The sequence below is a fragment of the Tiliqua scincoides genome, chromosome 5, assembly GCF_035046505.1.
Source record: "Tiliqua scincoides isolate rTilSci1 chromosome 5, rTilSci1.hap2, whole genome shotgun sequence".
Classification (NCBI taxonomy): domain Eukaryota; kingdom Metazoa; phylum Chordata; class Lepidosauria; order Squamata; family Scincidae; genus Tiliqua; species Tiliqua scincoides.
In genome coordinates this window covers 23,945,594-23,970,412 of record NC_089825.1, presented here as the reverse complement: position 1 = coordinate 23,970,412, position 24,819 = coordinate 23,945,594, and the positions used below count along the sequence as shown (strand labels likewise).

General features: G+C 42.7%; 1 protein-coding gene across 1 annotated transcript in view; it reads right to left on the bottom strand.

Annotated features, from left to right (window-relative positions):
• Positions 1–6,755: 6,755 nt before the first annotated feature.
• FAM171A1 (family with sequence similarity 171 member A1) overlaps positions 6,756–24,819 on the bottom strand; it is a 98,249-nt gene continuing 80,185 nt past the window's right edge. The window contains exons 6-8 of the mRNA XM_066628504.1: positions 11,972–12,088; positions 11,161–11,275; positions 6,756–9,565 (exon numbers count right to left, since the gene is read on the bottom strand). Of these exons, the coding sequence (XP_066484601.1) occupies positions 7,858–9,565; positions 11,161–11,275; positions 11,972–12,088 (1,940 nt within the window). The 3' untranslated portion in view covers positions 6,756–7,857. The remainder of the gene's footprint in view (positions 9,566–11,160; positions 11,276–11,971; positions 12,089–24,819) is intronic.

The window sequence follows — 24,819 nt, the reverse complement described above, 5'->3', positions numbered from 1 at the left end:
CAATGGCGTGTGCTGGATCCCATCCCCTCTGTCAGCAACCTCCCCATTCCCGTTCTCTCCTCGGACTTGCACCAGCAAAATTGCGGTCGCCTGTCCGAGGAGACCTATTGCAGGGCAAGAGGTTTATGGAGGTTTAAGGGGATTTAAATCTCAGTTCCCCTCTGAAGCCTCCCGATCTGCCCTTTCCCTGCTGGATACAGTGTGCTCCTTTTTGGCACAGCTGCACTAGTGGGGAGTGGGGGGAGAATAGGACTGGGCTGAAAATGTCTGCTGAAAAGTAGGGGACTAAACTAGACATGACTTCAATCACATCCTTGGCCCTGAAACACCAACCTTTTAAATCTATAAGTAATACGGACAGGGTCTCAGTCAGGATCAGGACCATGGAAGGGATGTTATTTATTTTTATTCATTTTTTCACATTTTCATTCCTTCCTTCATCCCAGGAGCTCAGGATGGTGTACATGGTTCCTTCCTCCTTTCATCCTCACGACAACCCTGAGAGGTAGGTGAGACTGAAAGATAGTGACTGGCCCAATGTCACCAAGGAAGTGACATGGCTGAGTGGGGATTTGAACCTGGATCTTCCAGGTCTAAGTCCAACTCCCTAATCCTGTTTACAGTCATGGTCCCCATTTAGATTGGGCCCTCTGTGCATGCTGTTTGCCTTGGGGGGGACGGACGACACTCCCTTTGGACTCAATGGAAGTCTTCCTCTCCCAATTCAAATACAGCACATGGAAGTGGGCTCTGAATCAGGATAATGACTAGGGATGGGCTAAAGGCCTGCTACTCCCTGTTATGTTCCTCATGCAGATTGCTCTTGTCATGTGCCACACATAGAAAAAAGCAAGCACTGTGGTGAACCATGACAAAATGAAAGTCACATTTGCTCTCTCTCTCTCTCTCAGCTACCTTCCCTCTCTCTTTTCAGCAAAACAACCTTCCTGTCATCATCAGGCTGACTTCATGAAAACATGCATATTCCTACACCCTTGAAATATCACACCCAATTCCTCTGGCACAAATTGAATTCCTTAAATGAAGATTATCGCTTTTATGTGGAAATGATTTCATTCTTGGTAAGGGTCCCATCCGTCCCCAGCAATTGTATTCTGTGCTAGTTGTTGCCGCCTTTGATTGAAACAATATCAACCCTGCCAGGAGCAAACAAACAGAGAGCGCAATGGAGCAGGTGCCACAGTTTATTGAGCAGTAACGTGGTCCTTGGTGGGTAACTGTGAGTTATTGCCAAAGTAACCATCAAAAGGAGGGAGGCTCTGATTATTGCGAATGATACTCCTGGTGCCTGCATCTAGGTCAGCCAGACAACTGTGAAACAATTAGATGGCTCTCTGGGGTGCCACTAGAAGAACAGAGAAGCAAAGTTCAATTGTATGCAATGCTTATTTTTTATGGGTATTTAATACACAAATAAGCACACAAATGTTGTTCCTAATGGTTTGCTTCTGAGTAACATAGAAACAGTGGAACAGCTGTAGAGTGTCTTCCCTGCAGGGGTTACCTTGACTTCCTTCCTTGAAGCTAACTGCTTCCCATGCACCTCCTAGAGTACTCATTGGCACTGCTTAGGCCAATCAGAAGAAGGCTGCTCAGTGAAAGGACTTGCTTTTCAAGGCAGGAAACCGGACAACATTAGCTGACATTTATCTCGTTACTGCTTTTTTTTGTTGTTGTTGGCCCGTTAAGACGGTTCAGCAGTGGAACAGATTGCCAAGGAAGGTGGTGGATTCTCCCTAACTGGAACTCTACAAGCTGAGGCTCGACAGGCACCTGCTTGAGATGCACTTGGAGGATTTCTTGCTGCAGGTAGGGGGTTGGACTAGATGACCTTGCGGGTTCCTTCCAACTCTATGATTCTATGATTTTCAAAAAGTACATATCATTTTTCAAAAATGTCATATATGCCTAAATGATAAAGGAAAAAGGCTCTTTCTTTAACCATTCACCCAAGGCAACCACCAAAGAGCCCAAATATCACTGCCATATGTGTGTTACTCATATCTGATTTGTTCCGACTCTGATTCACATACTGCTAGTGAAAAGGCCCTGACTCTCAGACCAAACAGCTTCATCTGTCAGCAAGAGAGCGTCTCTGTAGAGCAAAGGGCACAATCCTAAGCAGGTCTACTCAGAAGTAAGTCCTATTGTGTTCAGTGGGACTTACTCCCAGGAAAGTGAGGCTAAGATTGCAGCCAAAGTTTCTGAGTGGATTCATTTGGCAGTAGTTCAAAAGATAGATCCATCCATCATCACCCTCCTTCCCAAAAAAGAAAAATGAAAAGCAGAAAGCTGTTTTTCAGAGAAAATATTTCTGACAGAAGTTATATGGAAATGGAAGTTTCATCCAGTGTTAGGATTGGTTGACAACATCCAGTTCTGAATAGACTGAAATTTAATAGTCTTTTTTCTTTTCTCCTAGAAAGGGCAATTATGGCTTATAGCCTGTGAAGGGTACATATTTGGGCATTGCTTTAGTTCAGCACTAGGTGGCAGGCACAAACTCTTCATTCCTTTTGTGACTGCCAAGATTTATTTGCATTGGTTTGAACTGCACTGAGGAGCAAATAAAAATGAGATATTTTAATCACTTTTAAGAAGATTTCATTTGTTTTCCTAAACTGTTAAAAGATATTTAGACTCCAAAAGCCCCACTCTTCCTTGCAAACACCCAGAATGCATCTCCATCCAGAGAACTGGTGTGACTGATGTTATATCCTTGTTAACCCCCATGTGGTTCTTCTTGCTCCCCACAAGCAGCTGTCCCACAGGCAAAGACACCTTGCAGACCCCAAGGAAAGTCCACAGCCTGCCTGAAGTGACCAGTGTGAGCCCAGTTACTGCCTGGCACAGTTGCTGATTTACTCCTTCCAGTCAGGCCTCTGTGGCTTTGTAAACAACACGACAGATATAGTGAACCAACTAGTGCAGTTGGACCTAATGGGCACCTGTTACTTGGCTGCCTGTTGGATAATGTGGAATGGCACAACAGCCCTTGGGTATTTCCCTTTCAGATGCCATTCTATCACTGATGCAGTTCAATGCAAATGTAGGCTGGACCACCTTTGTTGTCTCCTTGTTAGCAGACGGGGATCCCTTCTTCCCATCTTAGGGCCCAATCCTATCCAATTTTCCAGTGCCAGTGCAGCCGTGGCAATGGGCTGTGCAGGCAGTTACAGAGGCTTCCTCAAGGTATGGGAACATTTGTTCTCTTACCTCAGGGTTGCACTGTGGCTGCACCAGTGCTGGAAAGTTGGATAGGATTGGACCCTTAGTTGTTTCTTAACCGCAGGGCCCTCTCTGCTCTTAGGGCATGCAGCATCCTCACTTTGTAACGTCTTGGGCTCCCTGCTGCCATTGGTCAATGAGGCAAACAGTGGCAGGGAATGGGCCAGCAATGATGCCATGGGGAGAGGTGTGGGTGGGTGTGGCTAGATGGGCAGGTTGCTGCAATAGACACCCTGTTGCACATGGCAGCCCAATGACTGGCACATGCAGTGCTCCCTCTGTTAGGTCCTGTTGCTTCCCAGCTTAGTGTGCCTCTTTGCAGTGATGCAGGTTGTTAAACGACCCCATGGGATGCACTTTGCCTGCCTCCTGCTGTGGCTGGGTGGTTAGCGAGCAGCTTTGTGGAGTAGCTGCTGCAGGTTCTAGATCCGCTTCCTTTTGCTCCTGCTATGGGTGTTTCTGGACAGCCATGCAGAAGATTAGCGTTTGGCAGGTTAGGGCGAACACCTTGGCTGGGCTCAGACCTACCTTGAATGGCTCTTGTGCAGTGAGCTCCTAGTGTTCTGTGCTGGTTAAGTGCTGTTGCAGCGCCCCTTGTGATCCATCCCAGTCCTTCCAGCTGCTGACTGCTCCCAAAGGGACTCAGAACCATGCACTGGAGGGGCTTCTGTGTTTCACACGGCTGCCCTCTTTCAAGGGAGCGATCTTTCCACCCTTGCTTTGCCCGGCAAAGTATTACCTGAATGTGTGTATTTGTGTGAGAGGAATAAGGGGACCTGAACCCTGGGCATGGGGATTACTAGCTGTTCTTAGCTTTTGTGCCTCTGCTGCAAAGGCCACAGTAGCTCCTGTATGAAGTGGGGATGCGTTGGCATCCATGCTGTGTTGTGTTTGTTGCCCTTGGGGCATCTCCCTATGATTGGTGGTGGCACCTTTGTTGCTCATTCCTAGTGCCTGGTGGGGTCCCATGCTCCCAGCAGTGGACGTTTATTGGTCCTGCGTCTGCCCTACTGACTGTTCAGCTCCCCTGGAGGCACTTCTCTAGCTGCTGCTATTGGGGCTGGGTAGATGGCAGTGACGCCTCCATGGACATCATGCTGATGACATGTTGATGTCATCCCAATGATGCACTGGCCTGGAATTGCTTGAATATGCTTAGGATACAATAAATGTCACAGAAGTTTAGTGCTCTGTTAATGTGGCATCCAACTAGGATTAGGCTGCAAAGCACTTTTAAGATGCAAGTGAGACCAGCACTTTTAAGATGCAAGTGAGACCAGTACTCTTTCCTTTGCTTTCCATTGAGTTAGACAGGTTCAGCAAGCAAAGATACCAGTCCCTGCTTTCAGTCACAACTGAAGGACCAAACATTTTCTCTCCAATTATTTGAGAATCTCTTCTCAATTAAATAGAATTCCCATAGCAAAAGTTTTCAGCCTTATTTCTCTTTACGGGAACGATATACACAAAAATATTTAATGCCCTTCCTAAGATCATGAGTGATCTCCAGTGCAGGAAATATCAACAGTGATCTTGAATGCTTTTGAAAAAAAAGCATTAAATACGGATTTAGTACAAGTATTGCAAAAGGTTTCAAGAAATTAAGAAATGCATTCACAATATTTTTTATCAACATTGGGAGAACAAAATATAGGATACAAACCAAATTGCATTAAATCTGCAAAATCCCCAAAATTTATTCTTTAATGATATGCTTACCTTACTTCCTAATTTAGGCTACTATTGAAAACATACTTCAGTATTAGTAAATTGTGATGCCTCCTACTAATGTCAAGGGCATTTCGATGCCTCTTTCAATGCTGAATTTTAATTGTCTTGAGGATTTTATTCTGAAAAATGTACAGATATTAACATTGCCCTTGGGAACAAAAGTACAAGGTTTATATACAATCCATTTGGGCTTCCAGTGTAGAGGGGTTCCTAGGCACTTGATGCATTGTCACAAATAGCAGAAACTTGTGTATTAATTATTATCTAAGACATTGTTCACAGAATTCTGTCCAGAAATAGTTGTGAATTCCTAAGCAGGGGTTTATGGCACATTGTGTGATGACTTCTTTCATGTTTTGATTATGAATATAAAGGAACCCCAAGTGTTTGATGCTAAAAATCAGTAGAACCTGAGAATTACATTTCAAGTCCTGTGTTTGCCTCTTAACACTAAAGCTGGGCGACCACGTGCATGGGGGAGAGAGAGAGGGCACTAATGGAGGGAGAATTGGCTAGTGCAGGAAAGTTAAGCCTTCCACTTCTGATTCATTTGTACATAATTATGCCCCTCACCTTGTATTTTGAGACTGGGAATACATGTGTGGTATAATACATGTGTATAATTCCACCATGCGGTTCATTTGAACAAAACGGAGTTCTATATTCAAGACCCACATTCTTCTTTCTGCAGGTTTTTTCCAATACAGAAAACTGGTCCTGGGTCCAGGAAAGCTGCAGCATATCCTTCTGCTAAGATTCATAAAAGAATGTTGAGACAAGCACGTCCCTGGACAGCTTAGGTAGGATATACTTTTGTAGGCCTCTAGTTCAGGGCAGTCCAAGTCATTTTATACAGTGGGCTAAATAGCTTTCATGGCACCTGCGAAGGACCAGAAGTGATGACATTAAGCAAGAAGGGACATCATTAGTTTCTGATGACCAGAAATAAGCACTCTGTTCTCACTTAGGAACTCATTAGAAGCAAATGACAGAAGAGAAAATATGCAAATGTTGATATTTTCCAGATATGGGAGAGCCCAATGATCATGCTGACCACCCTTTCACTTTGCAGCTCAGCAGATGACAGTAGCTGATGCTGGTGCTGGGAAAGCCCAATTATCACAAGCTCCAGAAAACTTCTGGGGGCTATATCTGGTCCTTGGGCCTTATGTTCCACCCCTGCTCTAGATAAAACCCTGGGGACAAGAAGTATGAATCTATTCAACCTGAAATGCAGCCCAGTGCCGCCTCAGGCCCATAGCATCTGCACAATAAAAATATAAAGCAGCCCCTTACCGCACTGCTTGCATGGTTTCTTCAGTGGCGGACAGGCAGGGCTTCTGGTTTGATTTAAAGGGACTGCACAAATGAAGGAGCTCCTTTGTTCACACAGTCCCTGTAAATCAAACTAGAAGTCCTGCATGTCAGTGTTTGGGGAAACGGTATCTGGAGCAAAGCAAGACGGTGGGTGATGCACTTTCTGTTCACTTTTAGCAGGTGGAAAGCGGATCAGTGCAGGTTGCATCTGCAGTAGGCCAGAGGAAGGCGGTGGTGGTGGCAGACTCTGGTGAAGGGCACTCTGAATCCTCTGCCTTCTCACCTCCCCCCTACTCAACAATCTGCTTCTGATGCAACCTACATCATCTTGCCTAACGGACGGGCTGCCCCTGGAATTCAGGCAAACTGACCTTCATGTTTGCACTGTGTCGTGCAAGCTATTTTTGCCTTCTAAATAACAATGCCAGGACTCCAAAGAGGAATTAAAAAAAAAATCCTCAATTTTAAAAAAGTTTATTTTTCAATTATAATTTTTGGATAACCAAGCAGCTTTATATAGAGAAAGCACAGAAGTGTATCCGGCACTTTTGGATAGTACATTAAAACTTGGCCCGACATTTCTCAAACACATTCAGTCCATTTGCTTGGTCCATGTTCCTTGAGCCTATATACACCATATATACATAGTGAAACTATCTTCTTGGCTACTTTGGGGTACTTTTTCAATTTTTAAAAAGATGTCCTCTAGTCTATCTTTGCTAAACAGGATCCACAGTACACACCATAACTAGAGAATACATTGCAGTGACTTGAGGCATCATTCAACACAGACTCTTGATGGCATGCAGTTGAAAGAAAGCTACAGCTTCAGAAATGTATAAAATCCAAATACTCAAGGCATTAGCAAAAGAGGGGACTGTTCATTGTTCCTGTAAAAAAGGCACTTGGAGTGACTGGGAACCAGAACTGGGGAAATCGCAGCTGACTCAAAATTCAGTTTTGGTTTTAATAAAAAGGCTATTCCATATCAAGAAATGCTACTCAGGCTTCATGTAGATAAAACCGAGCAGGTGCCAATAAAGACGTAAAACGTTTTTTACAACTACATTGTAAATAACTAGGAAAAAAGAATAAGCAAAAAAGATTACTAAAGAGCAGCAATGCATAGCCTTCCTTTGAGAATAATGCATATCTTGTAGACATCAAGTGTTGAATTCGAATTCAAGATACCCTTTAAGTAGCATCATCATGATAATTAAGAAAACGTTACAGAGTTTCACATTGATCCCTTTCCAGGGAAATCTGAGGTCATAATTTGCCATACTGCTTGTCCATATGTCCAAACCCTCTTGATGGCCCAGGTCAAGTAAACGGAGTTATAGTCACACTCTCCTCTCTTCGGGGAAGGGTTCCTCAGACAGTGCTTTCGGAGCAACTGTTCTAGTTTGCACAATTCAATTCTTTGAGTGTTACTTTGTTCCTCTGCTGTTTACCAAAGTGGTCCTCTTTCTCTCAACCAACAACTTGAGAAACATCCACAGAAAAAAATATATTTGGCAATTTTGTACTCCACTAGAAAACAATGGATTTCGGGGTAGCTCACTTCAGGTTGAAAGCCATGAGTGGTCTTTCCTCTCGCTTCTGCCAAGGACTCTTTTTGTCTTCCCCTTGGTCGTCGTCGTCATCGTCGTCGTCGTCATCATCATCATCTTCATCGTGGACAGTGGTCCCATGTTCTGGACTTGTTAAAGGCTCTGGTGAACTCTCCACAGTTCTTTTTATGCTTTCTTCCTGCAGACTGGGCAACGGGCCACCCGTTCTCCTGCTACCCCCCTCCAATAGACATCTCAGAGTACTGTCTTCCGGGCTGCACACTGCAGTTCCACATTCACTCCCACTTTGGTCCATATCATCCAAATATACAAGCTGGGTGTAAGCGGTACTGTCTGGAACTTTCTGCTCCTTCTGCGGATGATCTTGCACTTGCTGATGGGCTTGTTGCAGAGACAAATGATCTCCCCTTCCCTTTCGGGCAGATTTTGGTTCATTCATGTCAACCCCGGAATCCAAGCTGGCATCGTTGCTTCCATTCCTTCCAGCTCTTTGAAGATCAATATATGAATGTCTAACATGAGCGTTTGACCGCCCATCAAGCGAAACAAACCATGCCCGAGGATGAGGCAAAGGCTTCCCTCCTCCTAACTCCATGAGAGCTTTCTCTGTAAGAAGCTGTACTTCACTATTCATTTGCGCCAAGGAAGCATCATTGAGTGAAGCAGGAATGGATACGGATTCGGACATGGACACATTTGGTGGGATCCATTCGCTTGCGCCAGCTTCTTGCAAGTGTTGTTGGGATATTGCCTGGGCAGCCAACTGTTGAGGCTGCGTCTGCGATTGAGAATGTGGGAAAAGCTGGGAATGTGGGCTCACCAGTTCTGCCTGGAGTCTTTCTATATCGAGCTGTTGATCAGTGGGAACCACCAAAGGCTGGCTAATGTAAGGATGTTCTCCAGGAAGCTTCATGTAATGACCTGGAATGACTAACGTAGGTAAAACTTTTCTGTAAACACTGTCATTAACCTGGTCGACAGAATTACAACAGACCAGCTGACCTGGTCGGGGAAAAGAGGTGGGTCTCTCAAGGTGGTCGACAGAGCGAGACATCATACATTCACTCGGTCTGCAGTCCAGCAGTTCTGTTTCAGGCGTTGAAGGGATGGGGTAAAGTTCTTCCTGAATATTGAATTTACTTCCTGTAGGAATGTGGTTCACTGATGTTTGCTCTTGCTTTTCAAATAAAGGCCGAGTCAACATGGCATTGTAACTCCTCCTGCGATCTTCCTTGTCGGGGGAATTGTAACCTTCCGACGTTTCCATAGATTTCCTTGGGTTTATAGAAAAAGTCTCCACTGATTTAAGGTAATCTTTTCGCAAAGTATCACTAGAAGTCATGTTCTCTAGAGACATCTGGCTGTGGTCCTTCTCCTTATGAGAAAGCAAGTCTTCTCGGGAACTGAATTCTTGTGATGTGTTGTATGTATGTTTGAGCATAGGTGTATGCATATCAACTTCTCCACCTGTACACACTTTCTCCATGCGGACAGCCCCGACCAGCTCCTTGTGCCCGGAGGATTCTGCGTGGCCATTGCTAGCCACAGACAGCCCACCAGGGAATTCCGATTCACGTCGTGCAAATATTAAGTTGAGGTGAGACATAGAGGTCGACTGGTCCTTCTTGCAGCCATTAAGCGTTGAGGAAAGTTGCAGTTTCTTATGGTGCTGACGTGGTTTCAAACATTTTCTTCTGTCGTTAAAAAAAAAGAACAAAAAATAGTTAACCCAAACATTGTAGAAATAATACTAAAGTTCAGTAGGTCAAGGAAAAAAGACATTCTGGAAGAAGAAAGTTAGGGTTCCATTTTTTTTAGTATCAAAGTTAAAATGAATAAATGTCCATTCATGATGAACTGGACATGACAAGAGAGACGGACTCCCCAATATTTAATAATTGGTTGTGGTTTGGTATTCACGTTACAACAAAAATACTTGTAAATTGATAAGACGCTGCATTGAAGTGAGTGAACTTTTACTAGTCTTCCATGTGAACGACAGCTCTGACAACCTCACAGCAGCTTCTTCTACACAATTACACTTTCAAAGCAGCCTTGTTGGCAGCAAAGTACGTGCGATGTTAATGTCAGCTGTGTTTCATTCTTGCTTCACTTTTTTTGGCTTCTGGTTCTACAATTCTGTAAATTAAAGATCTGTTTATTTTTATTTTTGAATGCCATCTTTTCACTGTCAAACAGATTCCCAAGAATAACAGTGCAATCCTACCCTCCACCACTTTACATCATGTAGCTGCACTAATGGAGCATACGCTGCATGCTATAAGGTGTGTGTGTGACCTGACGGCCTGTGAGAAATAAGGAAAAATATTTTTCACTTTGTTGTAAATGCCCAATAGGACTGGGTCGTAAATCAATTAGTTCTTTAACGACTCTGTCCTATCCTCCACTGCTGCGACTGGAACTAGCTTTCTGGTGGCAGAGCACACTTTCCGACTGTTGCAGAAGGCCTGCAAAGCATGTGGACCCGCACACTCCCAGACCACCAACAGAGAGGACATGGAGGCCCAGTGTGCAACAGTAGGATGAGGAGTACCCACCAATGAAGGTGAGTCAACAGCAGGGGCAGAATGGGGTGTGGGGAGGATGGAAAAGGGAGGCTTACCAAGGGTTACGGGAAAAATAATTCCCCTTCCCCCTTTCAAGCTTCCTGATTGCACCCCCCCCCCCCCACAATAGCATGAAGTGCAGCCTGTTTTTGTGTGGCTGCACTCTATGGCAGGAAAAACCATAGGATTGGGCTGTAAGTTATTTCATTTGCTATAGAAAGGTGATGTTTTCCTTAATATACTGTGTGACTTTGAATGAGCCTGTTTATATACATTATGTTGAATTCCTCGATGTTATTTGGCATGGGAAAGATGTCCTTTGTTTTATGCCACACTCAAGTTATGCTAGGAAAGAGTCTTGCACAAGCAGAACATGAGGACCACTACTGAACCTATTCTCACACTCTGCATATTCTTGCAAGTTGGGAGTGAGTCCATATCTCAGCAGTGGGGCATGAGATTTCAAGCATGAAGGCTGAATCCCAGGTTCAGTTCCTGGCATATCCAGGTAAGGCTGGGATTGGGAAAGTCCTCCACTTGAGACCCAGGAGAGCTGCTGGCAATCAGTGGAGACAATCCTGAGCTAATGGACTGATGGAATGATTCAGCTCAAGGCAGCTTTGTACATTTGTGGGCGTCGGCAGTACGGTTCTAGCAGCCATTTCCCTGACACTCTTGGTTACTTGAACCCAACCCACTGGAAATGCAAAATTAAATATTACCTGCAATAGAACACAAGGAGGCAAAGCAGAACCAGAAGTATAAGAGCCATTCCTCCCAGAATTGCCAAGAGAAACACGGTGTGGTAAGTGCTTATGTCTTGGGTGACAGTGGGACCTGGAAGAGAAAATATTTGAAATGCTAAAGAAAGTGGATTCACAGTTCCTTTTTATTTGGACACATTTTTAGGCGAAGCCTAAACGGGAGGCCAAATGCAGCCCACTGGCTCAACCAAGGGGTTGAGAAAGCGCTTGTTCTTGCTGTCTGCCTGGAACCTCAAAAATAGAGAAGACTGTCTAGTACATGTCAGTCCAGCACACCTGGGCATTGTCTCCATTTAGCTTGATGGGTGACAACTTATGCTTTAGGGACTGTTACAGCAGATGTGACTCAAAACGGTGTTAGCCCCTTTCTCCTGTTCTTACTCAAATATTTATGCAGCTATGGGGGATCAGCCATCCTGTGAATGTTTTGATGGTGCTGTATTTCCACAAGGTTCTTGGGGAACAGTAAAAACTGCAGCCTCCGTTCTAACTTAGGAAGGGGCAGAATTCATGGTCTAGTGACAGCTTTCCTAGAGAACCCCACCCTGCATTCTCCAGCAATGACATAATCGGGGGGGGGGGGTTTCTCAAGCAGGAACTATTCCTTTTTGGAAATGCACTGACTTAGAGGCAACAAGTTCTTTTAAAGCAAAAATGGTCTTCTTTTTTTTTTTTTTTAAAGATGTATAGCAAACCCTGCCAAAGATCTTTCTCAGTATTGAAATACAGACCACCAAAATGTATGTTGCTGTAATGGGCACTAATTTACCTGGATTCATAGGTGACATGGCTGCAACCCAGTACCCCAGTTGTGGAGCAATGTACGTCCAGGTCATCTGATTTCCTTCTTGTTGTATAATACCAAAACTGCTTTTCAACCACGTCCCTGTAAAACAGGAATTCAAAACATGTATAGTAGCTGTACATACAAATAAGCCTTAATAAACCTTAACAATTTTCTGTGAGTACTTGGTTGGCAACTTTCAGTCTCGAAAGACTATAGTATAAGCCTACAGCACGTGGTATTTCCATGCGATCTCCCATCCAAGTACTAACCAGGCCTGACCCTGCTTAGCTTCCGAGATCAGGCAGGGTAATAGTTGCTGAACAGGCATAATCTTTAGAAGATACCTTTCCTAAGAAATGTTGTCCTTTGCTTAAAAAAAGACCAACCCTGTAAATCCTGTACACACTTACTTGGGACCAAGCAGTTGGCTTGCCCCCTGTGGTGCCCCGGGGCACAGATCCGTAGTGGTGCCCCCTGTACCACACTGCCCCCCTCTCCCAGGATTCTTGTAGAGCCTTGCACAGCATTCAGGATGGCTCTGAAAGCCTTCTGAGGCTTCCAACATGGTCTTAAACAGTACTTCCTGTTTCCTGGAAGTACTGTTTAAGATTGCGTTGAAAGCCTCACAAGGCATGCATGGGGTTTCGCCTGCCCCTGGAACAGCTCCGGAGGACAGGTGGAGGTGGCATAAGGCCCAGGGCATGGCACCTGGGGCTTCTGCCCCCCCAGGCCCACCACTGGAACTAAGTCCCATTTAACTCTATGGGGTTTACTTCTCAGTAGCGGCAACTCAGCTTTTGGAAACTGAATACATGTGTCAGCCTCCCACATGGTGGGAATCAATGATAGCATCAGACCCTTACTGCCTCAGAGATGAGCCAGGCATGTTTTTACGTCCTTGCACGGGCACAGGCTCCTGCTTACACCAGTTGAGCTGCTCCTGCTTCTAAGTAAAAAAAATCATGAACATCCACAGATGTCTTATACAGATTTGCTATAAATCAGCAAATCAGGGTTCATCTAGTTGAGCACTGTCCATGGTGACCAGTAGAGGCTGGTCCTCCAAATCTCAGAGAGGGACTTTCCTAGACTTTCCTGGATATACCAGGGATGGAATCTGGCATCTTCTACCTGCAAAGCATATGCCCCGCCACTGATCTATGGTCCCTCCCAAGATGGCGCTCCAATTTAAAATAAACAATTTGTTTAAAATAAAATAAACAAATTGCTTCACTGACTACCAAATGTTATCTGGGTTTGACAGAAATCCCAGGAGTGTTCATATACAGAAAATGTGATATTCCATTCTGAAATATTTAGGTGTAGATCCCTGCAACAGATCAGCCTGCAGCAACAGTACAGCATCTCTGAAAAGCTGGTATAAAACTCACCATAAGGTGACAACTTTTCAGAAAAAAGTCTTTTTATTCTGTGTGTCCTTCATATTGTCACTTTGATGTTCAAAGTTTGCAAGGGGGCCTGTGTATGCTGTTCTAGGACATTCAGTATAGCACTGGGATGTTGGTACTCACTAAAGCAGGTGGCTGGTCTTATGACCGTAATAAAGATTTACTACTACTACACTAAAGCAGTGGTTCTCAAACTCTGGGTCAAGACCCACTAGGTGGGTCGCAAGCCAATTTCAGGTGGGTCCCCATTCATTTCAATAATTTATTTTTAATATATCAGACTTGATGCTACCATGGTATATGACTATATTTGGGGAAGCGTAACAGATCTGTACTTTTAACAGGCTACTGTATATATGCTTTTAACAATGACAGTCAATGGGACTTACTCCTGGGTAAATGTGGTAGAATTGTTAAACATTTTCCTGCTTGATGACATCACTTCCGGTGGGTCCTGACAGATTCTCATTCTAAAAAGTGGGTCCCGGTGCTAAATGTGTGAGAACCAGTGCACTAAAGTAATGAGTTATGAAGGCCTCTCCTTGAAAGGAAAAAGAGCAGCCCCAATGACCACAGACTTTATGGTTTTGAGAAATCACATATTCCTTAGCTTTCCAGAGTTCTAAGTTTATAAGGAATTTGTCTGCAGATGAACTTGCATTCTCTACATACCATCATCTCAGGCTACAATCCTATGCCCAATTTCCTGGGAGTAGGCCCTACTGAACACAACAGGACTTACTTCTGAGTAGACCTGCACAGGCTTGGACTGTCATAGACTTAGAGGTTGTATTGCATTTAATTAAAAAAATTATTAATTGATTAAAAAATTAAAAAAAAACAACAGCCATGTCACTCTTCTGATAAAATAGGTATTGATGATTTCACAGGCCAACATACATTTTGCTTCCTTAAACATTACACCAATTCCTGGGTATAACCCCTGCTAATTGGGTAAGAGGCACTTTTTCAAGTGGGTGCTCCTTTTTATAGCAGGGGGAGAGTAACTGGCCCACCTCACCCCAGCACTGTCTGTTCTAGTGGCTGTCTGCTGGTATTCATTTGCATTTTTTTAGATTGTGAGCCCTTGGGACAGGGAGCCATTTAGTTATTTGATTTTTCTCTGTAAACCGCTTTGTGAACTTTTAGTTGAAAAGTGGTATATAAATACTGTTAATAATAATAATAATAATAATAATAATAATAATAATAATATTTGGGGTGCCGATTCCAAAAATGGCATGCATTTTGCCTTATCACGTCTAGTTTTGGAGATATAGTATAGCCTCATTAGTGAATGGTTCAAGCAGCTTCCTCGTGAGGAAGCGTCTACCATAGCTTGAATCATTCACTAATTCAAGTTGCTTGAATCATTCACTAATGAGGCTATACTATATCTCCAAAACTAGACGTGATAGGGCAAAACGGATGCCATTTTTGGAGTCGGCACACCAAATTCATATCAAACCACCATAAACTTTTCTGACCTTCAATTTTGTAGGCCTGTGAATTTTCAGAGATGCAAAACAGAAAGAGTTGCAAAGTTGCATTTTAATGTATTAAATGAATGCTAGTGGTTCTGTTTTCCTGCCACCAGTGGGCACCACAGCTAACAGAAAAATAAGGAAAAGAAACCTGGAGTACAGCTTGGTTGAAGTTCTACCATATTTATTACACGAATCATTCTGTCTCTTTTAAGAAGCCAAGTTCTATTCACTCCTATATCCTGAAAAATGGTGCATTCTGGTGACAAAAATGCTGGGCTGCAACCACACTGATCAGAGCCCATCTAAAAAGGACAATTGCGCCCTGTGACGCAATTATATATCTGATAAATTAACAATACCATAACAAAACCAGGAATATTGGAGTTTCTGGGGAAAAACAATGCCCTGCTCTTCCCCCCACAGCCCTTGCTGTACTCTGATAAAATCTCTTGGACCACTAGCAAGTGATTAATTTTAGAGTCCTCGCAAAATGTGATTTTAAGGCAGGAATCCTTGCTCCAGATATTCCCCAAAGAGAAAACTTGTAGCCAGCTGTCCTGACTCAAGTTACACTTCACTCCTACAAACAAAATCTTTGAAATGCCTCTTTAAAAACTTTTTTTTTGCACCATAAATTTTGTCCCTGCATCATGCAGCCCTCAGAAAAGCCAGAGCAAATGACTTGCTCACTCCTCCATGCAGTACTTGGCCATCATTCCAGCCAAACAAGCAACCCCACACAGATCGCACTGCCTCTGCCAACAAAAGGGAGCAGTGCTGGTGAGGAAGCTGACAAAAGATCCTACAGCGTGAGGCCAGGTGGCCTTCTTGCAGATGCCCCCCCCCCGCCTGCTGTGGCTCCCCTAACACGACTGCCCCTCAACACTTTTGTAAGCCACAAGCCATCCTGTCTTGCTCTGTATTGGCTTTGGTTATACACTTGTGTGCTGCTAATACCACATCAATGAACAGTGTGATTCTTCAACCAAAGTAGCTCCATCACCAGGGAACTGAACCCAACTTGAACCCAAATTCAAAAGCCATTTATTCATTTTGTTCTGTAAAGCCGCTTTGTGAATTTTTTTTGTTTAAAAAAAAAACATTCTTAACCCTAATGAAAACAATAATATCCTGCATCCTATATAACACATTAAAGAACGAACATGGAAAAAAGACTATGAATGTAAAAGATATGAATGTAAAAGATATTGCTAAAAACTTTTATGAAAAATTATATATGGAAGACGGGATCTCAAGCATTATTCAAAGGAATTATTTACAAAAAAATAATTAAAGATGTTGCAGCAACAATAAGAAAGTTAGTGAGATTTCAGAAGCAATTGCTAAACAAAAAAATCAGAAATCACTGGGTAGCGATGGATTACCAGCTGAATTTTATAAATGTTTTGAAGAAGAGTTGATGTTACCATTTAAAAAACTGATGGAAGAAATACAGCAAAAGGATACAATTCCTGATACTTGGAAGGAAGCAATTATTACAGTCATACATAAAGAGCTTGACCAAGAAGAGATTCAAAATTATAGACCAGTTTCACTACTTAATGTGGATTATAAAATTTTTGCAACATTAGCTTCAAGATTAAAAAGAGTTTTGATAAACATTATTCATCAAGACCAAGCAGGGTTCTTACCAAGAAGACAAATTAGAAATAATATGAGAAAGATATTGAACTTTTTAGAATATTATGAAATGCACCCTGATAAGCAAATGGCAATGTTTTTTATAGATTTTCAAAAAGCATTTGATAATGTGAACTGGAATTTGATGTTTTTACAATTTGAAATGATGGATGTAGGAACTCCGTTTATTTCTATGATTAAAGTTATATATAAGAATCAAACTGCTAGAATTAGAATAAATGGAGAGCTTTCAGGGGAGATAAAAATTGAAAAAGGAACGAATAGAGAAAGGGATGTCCACTTTCTCTATTATTATTTATAGCGATTATGGAAATACTTTTGAATCAAGTGAGAAAGAGAGAAGAGATTAAAGGATTAAAAATAAGAGGTGAAGAATTTAAAATCCAGGCATTTGCGGATGACCTTTTGGCGATTATAGAAGAACCATTAGAATCTGCCAAAAATTTGTTAGATGTGTTGTGAGAATATACTAAAGTGACAGGACTGAAAATAAATGTCAAAAAACCAAAAATCTTAACAAAGAATATGCAAATAAATAAAATACAGGAATTGGTGGAATTAACAAATTTCAAAGAAGAAGAAAAAATTAAATATTTAGGGATTCAATTAATGAAGAAAACAAGCACATTCGTGAAAGATAATTATTTGAAATTGATTGAAGAAATAAGAGATTTAACAAAATGGAAAGAATTGCAACTTTCATTGATTGGAAGAGTTGCTGCAGTGAAAATGAATGTTTTGCCTAAAATAAACTTTCTTTTCTAAACAATCCCTGTAATTTTGAAGCAAGATATATTTAAAGAAACTAATCAAATTATCTCGAAATTCATCTGGCATGGAAAGAAACCAAGAATTAAAATGAAGGCCTTGCAAGATGTGAAACTAAGAGGAGGCATGGGGCTTCCTGATTGGTTTTTATATTATAAGGCCGCAGCGCTACTATGGATTAAAGAGTGGATTATATTAGAAGATCAAAGAATAATTAAACTGGAGGGACATGATCCTGAATGGGGATGGCATGCATTTGTTTGGTATGGAAAAGCAAATGAATATAAATGATTCAATAATCATATATTAAGAAAATCTTTATTATGGATCTGAGCTAAAATACAAAGACAGATGTATACCAAAATCCCCAGATGGGTTGCACCACTAGAAGCATGTACCCGGCCGAATTTACTAAAGACAACAAAAATGCTTAGATATGAAAGTTTATTGATGAAAGATGGGCAATTAAAGACAAAAGAAGAACTGTTAAGACAGGGTGTGGAGATGGATTGGTGGACTCCGCTTGCAACTTGATTCAAAATTTGGGAAAGATAAACAAGAAGGATTCTATTCAGAACAGACGCCATTTGACAGAATACTCTTAGAAACAAGAAAAATATATCAAAAGAATGTATATGTTCCTATTGGATTTTGAGATGCAAGAAGAAACAATAAAAGAATGTATGATAAAATGGGTGCAAAATATAGGCCATAATATTACATTAGAACAATGGGAACAGATTTGGAAATATAATATAAAATTTACTAGAGCAACAAATTTTAAAGAAAACGTATATAAAATGTTTTATAGATGGTACATGACACCAGCAAAACTGGTAAAAATTAATCAGAACATATCAAAACATTGTTGGAAGTGTAAATGTGAAGAAGGGACGTTTTATCATATGTGGTGGACATGTAAAAAAATGCAAGTATACTGGAAAATGGTAAGGAATCTAATACAAGAGATTGTTGGATTTATGATACCACTGAAACTAGAGTGATTTTTGCTTAATACTCGTATAACCTTAGATATTATAGATAAAGAAAATGATGTGTATTTAGTTATGATACTAACTGCTGCAAGGATTTTATATGCTAGATACTGGAAAGATATTAAAATTCCAAAAAAAGATGGATTAATAGAGAAAATAATGAATGTGGTGGAAATGGATAGGCTTACAGAGATTTTGGATCAACATAAGCGTAAACGGACACAGATAGAGCAATGGAGACCATTTTATGCTTGTTTGAAAATGAAGTTGTAGATTTATAAGATAGGGCATTTAGATGAATATATTGTATACATGATATATTATACAGGATATGATATGATAGATAAATGATATTAAGAGGTTAAACTAGAAGAGGAACAAGATTAGAAGATATGTATTGATTGATTAGATATATTGATGTACGACTGCCTGCACCCTTCAATGGTATGTTTTTGTGTTTTTTGTGTGTGTTGTGTATTGAGTTTGTGTTTGTTATGTGTTTGTTTATATTTGTTGTTTGTTTTTATTTTGGGAAATAATTAAAAAATTAATTTAAAAATGAATATAACTTTGCTCTTTCACTGTGAATGTATTAACACATCTAAAGAAGACATTCAAAAAAGCATGAAAAAGCTGTTTCATTTAGTATAACTACTATATGGCTTTGAAACCTGTTAATCTTTTCTATACCATAGCTACATTTTATCAAGAGTTATTTTATTTTATTATTATTATTATTAATAATAATTAATATTATTATTATTCTTATTATTTTAAAATAAGAGTTATCTTATTTTATTAATTTAACCTTGCATAGCCCTGTCACATAGGCGAAACTGTCACAAAAGTGAGGTCTAAGACCCATGTTCGGGACTGGTCATACTTACCGACAGAGCTGCTCTGAGTAAGATTCCAGTAGGGATGCCATTTTCCTGTCTCCAATCACCAATTCTGTGGGCCATTAAATAACAACAACAGCTCTAACCCACAGCAGAGTGTTATTTTGACTTTTCAGTTCAGATGAGGGAACACCTAACAGCCCAATCCTATTCCCTGGGTCCCCCACAAGGAGCAGTGGTGCCAAAATAAGCTGCTCAAAACAATAAAGGGAACACTTAAACAACACATCCGAGATCTGAATGAATGAAATATTCCTATTAAATGCTTTGTTCCTGACATAGTTGAATGTGCTGACAACAAAATCACACAACAATCATCAATGGAAATCACATTTATTAACCCATGGAGGTCTGGGTTTGGTGTCATACTCAAAATTGAAGTGGAAAAACACACTACAGGCTGATCCAACTTCGATGTAATGTCCATACAGCAAGTCAAAATGAGGCTCAGTAGTTTGTGTGGCCTCCACGTGCCTGTATGACCTCCCTACAACGCCTGGGCATGCTCCTGATGAGGTGGCAGAGAGTCTCCTGAGGGATCGCCTCCCAGACCTGGACTAAAGCATCCGCCAACTCCTAGACAGTCTGTGGTGCAACGTGGCACTGGTGGATGGAACGAGACATGATGTCCCAGATGTGCTCAACTGGATTCAGGTCTGGGGAACGGGCGGGCCAGTCCATAGCATCAATGCCTTCATCTTGCAGGAACTGCTGACACACTCCAGCCACATGAGGTCTAGCATTGTCTTGCATTAGGAGGAACCCAGGGCCAACCGCGCCAGCATATGGTCTCACAAGGGGTCCGAGGATCTCATCTTGGTACCTAATGGCAGTCAGGCTACCTCTGGTGAGCACATGGAGGGCTGTGCGGCCCCCCAAAGAAATGCCACCCCACACCATTACTGACCCACTGCCAAACCGGTCATGCTGGAGGATGTTGCAGGCAGCAGAACATTCTCCCTGGCATCTCCAGACTCTGTCACATCTGTCACATGTGCTCAATGTGAACCTGCTTTCATCTGTGAAGAGCACAGGGCGCCAGTGGCGAGGTTGCCAATCTTGGTGTTCTCTGGCAAATGGCAAACGTCCTGCACGGTGTCGGGCTGTCAGCACAACCCCCACCTGTGGACGTCGGGCCCTCATACCACCCTCATGGAGTCTGTTTCTGACCATTTGAGCAGACACATGCACATTTGTGGCCTGCTGGAGGTCATTTTGCAGGGCTCTGGCAGTGCTCCTGTTCCTCCTGGCACGAAGGCGGAGGTAGCAGTCCTGATGCTGGGTTGTTGCCCTCCTACGGCCACTTCCACGTCTCCAGGTGTACTGGCCTGTCTCCTGGTAGTGCCTCCATGCTCTGGACACCACATTGACAGACACAGCAAACCTTCTTGCCACAGCTCGCATTGATGTGCCATCCTGGATGAGCTGCACTACCTGAGCCACTTGTGTGGGTTGCAGACTCCGCCTCATGCTACCACTAGAGTGACAGCACCACCAGCATTCAAAGGTCACCCAAACATCAGCCAGAAAGCAGAGGGACTGTGGTCTGTGGTCACCACCTGCAGAACCACTCCTTTATTGGGGGTGTCTTGTTACTTGCCTATGGTTTCCACCTGTTTATTCCATTTGTGCAACAGCATGTGAACTTGATTGTCAATCGGTGTGGCTTCCTAGGTGGACAGTTTGATTTCACAGAAGTGTGATTGACTTGGAGTGACATTGTGTTGTTTAAGTGTTCCCTTTATTGTTTTGAGCAGTGCAGTTGTCACTGCAACCTATGGAACTGGGGCAGCTGCCAGAGTCTCTCTGGGGTAAGGGAATGTTTGTTCCCTTACTGTGGGTAAAATCCCAGCAGCCCAAATGAGTCTCCTCGGAGCTGCACCAGCTATTTTGCTGGCACAGTATCAATGAGGCCTGTATAGAGCTCTGCAGGCTTGGGAAGGATATAGGATTTGGTGACAGAGTCTGCCACCGTACTCACCAAGGGGACCCCTGGGTATCGCTGACTAGCGTGAGCCTCAGGACCAATACCACGTCCAGGAATAGGATCAGGCCCTAAGTCTGGTAGACTCAAGTAAAAAAGCAAAAATATTTGGGTCTCCTCAAGACTGTAAAGAGCCCGCGAGATATGAACTGTAAAGAGGTATGAGGGTACCCTTCTTCACCCTCTCTTGTTTAACTCCTGAGCCTCCAACATCAGTCAAACAGAACTGACAATACTGAAAAATATTGAGGGTTGGATCTCATGAGCATGCAGGGGGCCAGCATTCTACAACCAGGATGGAGTGAGGTGCAGCCACTGAGAAAGCACTGTTTGCACATCTTTCTGCAGAAATGCAGGTAATATAATTAAAAGAGCAACCTCAGAGATTGTTTCAGAAGATATGAGAAAAGACAGTCCATAAAGTATGCTGGGCCTCAGCTTTTAAGGGATTTAAAAGAATAAAACTGGTATCTTCAGCTGTGTCCCAAAAAAAACAGACCCACTCAAAACATGATCAAATTGTTTGTGCCAGTCATGGCTGGCACTATGAGTAGACAGACAAGGCAGCAGCAAACTCTGAGTTACCATTAAAGGGTAGCAACTGCCCATACACTCTCAGTAAATTAGTTTATAATAATGAAGGCAATTAACAATTTGCTCTTTGATTTGGATGCCAAGGCAGAAAATCCAAATGGCATTATTATTATTATTATTATTATTATTATTATTGTTATTGTTATTATTATTAGCAGTATTTATATACCGCTTTTCAACTAAAAGTTCACAAAGCGGTTTACAGAGAAAAATCAAATAACTAAATGGCTCCCTGTCCCAAAATGGCTCACAATCTAAAAAGATGCAAATGAATACCAGCAGACAGCCACTAGAACAGACAGTGCTGGGGTGAGATGGGCCAGTTACTCTCCCCCTGATAAAAAAAAAAGAGGAGCACCCACTTGAAAAAGTGCCTCTTACCCAATTAGCAGGGCATATTCTCCATAGTGGAAAAATAATACAATAATGTTATATTTACTACCCTTAGGATTTTTTAAATCTTAGGTAACACCAAAGGGGCCTTTTGAAGGCAGCCCCCACTTCATGGAATGCCCTGCTATCAAATGTGCATCTGTTCTCCCCCCCCCCCAACATTGGTGTCCCACCATAGACTGAAGACTGCACTCTTCCAGGCCTTTCCTGGGTTCACCTAATTTTTTGTTTGTTCTCCAGTTAATTTTGCTTGGTGTTCTCTTATTATTCTTCCTACTGGGTTTAAAACAAACAAACAAAAAGCCCTGCATTGATGATTTTTAACTATTTTTGTAAGATGCCTTGAGCCCCTAGGAAGAAAGACAGGAAATACATTTTTAAAATAAATACAAACGGATCTGCACCAGCAACACCTTCCCCAAAGCATTCTTCTGGAAGTTGTCAGAATTCTTCTGGAACCGGCCTTTGGAACTTGCTGCTCTTCCTTGCTTGTGGGCAAGCAGTGACATGAGTAAGGAGATGAACCACAGCTACTACTCCCCTTGCATCTTTCTTTAGGATGGTGGTGTGGATTGGGCCCAGAGGAAGAGGGTGAGTGAGACGATGGTAGCAAGACAGAGAAGAACATGGAGACCATCCTGCCTAAGGGACCCTCATAACTTAGAGCTGGCAACTAACTCCCTCAATGCCTAGGCAGTGACATCATGACATCATGACATCACTTCTCCCCAGATGCAGGGTGCTGTGGCCACTTCGTGCACCTTGTTTCTTCTTCTGTGGAGGTTCCCAGCCTCCAGAAGAGAAGGAATGGAGCATGAGAAGCAGCCACAATGAGTGCCTTCTCCTCTGGGGAGAAGCCGGAAGTGACTGCCTTGCACCGCTTGCACAAGCGGCAAAAGGGTATCACTTCCAGGTTCTCCCAGGAGGAGGAGGTGCTGACAGCTTCATGCGCCCCATTCCTTCTCCTCTGGAGGTTCATAACTGGAGCAAAGCCTGGAGACAGTCATGCACTTCCGCTTGGCGGAGCGCCCGGGGAGGTGCCCCTCAAGCTCCGCCCTAGTTATGGCTGTGGCTGGGACTATCTCCAGCAGCTACCGTCTCAGAGTACACCATGATGGAGCAATCTTCTATCATATGGTTTCTGTCCTAGCCATATCAGGAATGAGACAGCATCAACTTGGCAAGCGGTTTCTCCCCAGTTCACAGTAAGTCCCATAATCAGTCACCTCAATTAAGTCTAGATAGTTCCTGTGGGGAGACTTCCTTTGCCAAAGCCTAGAATGAAACCTCTTATCATATCAGGTTTATTTAAAAATATGCCAGAAAATGGGTCCAAAGTGGAAAAAAAATTGAGAGAAGGGCTCTGTCTTTTCTTTTTAAAAACCCTATAAATCTCCACTTGACAGTTTTCTTTGAACCAACTGATTAGCACCATCGTCATGCTGGCTTCCAAACCCAGTCAGTCAGAAAGACATTTCACCAATACGCACGCACAACGGAACTGTGGCTTTTTATAGAATTTTCCATGGAGCAACAGCAGCTGGCTTTTATAGGCCAATATCAATGATAGCTTGGCTCTAGCAGACCCCAAATGAGAAAATGCTTTCTGATTCGGCTCCAAACATATGCTATCGATATTAGGACACATTTTTAAACACTGATATAATTGCTGGTGAAGGGACAGAGTCAGCAGGTAACATGCAGCCAAGGTATCTCCCCATACCTCCAAAGGGAGGAAAAACACAACACTTACTTAGAGGCTACTGGTCGCTCAGATCAACATTTATTCACATTTATGCAGAGATGCCTGCACATGTATAATTGACGCCTGCAAAGTCGGCTCATTGAGTCCAGCTTAGCAATGTCTATCCTGACTGACAGCTGTGCTCTAGGATTTTAGATGAGGGGTCTCCTAGTCCTATCTTGAAACACCAGAGTCCAAATTTGAAAGCTTGTGTGTGCAAAGTATTATTCAACCAATGAGCTCCTTTCCCGCCCAAGAGACACTTTAGATGTTAACTCACTAGCACAACTGCTGCTATTCCTGTGGCTGTTCCCTTACTTATAAGAAAATGCCTCAATACTCTGGCCCGTGCAGTGTGCTGTTATACCATAGTAAAGCAACTCAGGTGGGCCAAAGATTTCTCTATGGTCCACTTAACCCTGTACTTACTATGACTAGCTGCAGCTAAAGTAATGCAGTGATGTGTGAGTTGCACAAATGGAACACCTAGCGTTCACTGTGTGCTTCTAGATTTTCATTAATCAAGTTCAACATTGCTGCAGCCAACAAGACTCTCCTAGGTGACCTACACAGGCCCCTGAGAGCAATTCTCATTTGCCTCTGCTGGGGAGGGAAGGAGAAGCAGGAGGAACTGGTTGTGCAGGCACTTCCTCCTCTCCCTTCCCCAGAAGTCACTGCAGTTCTAGCCAGCTGGCATGTTCTGAGGCAGCAGGACTATCACCTGGGAGCAAGCCATGGCAGGAAGGTGGAAGTGGGAGACTCTTTACTGCACCTTACTGACAGATTGTGCAGGCAAAGTATGTATTCTGCTTCAATACCTGGAAAGATATTAGAACAAATTATAAAATACACAGTGCGCACAATCTGGATAAAAACTTGGTGATTAATAAAAGTT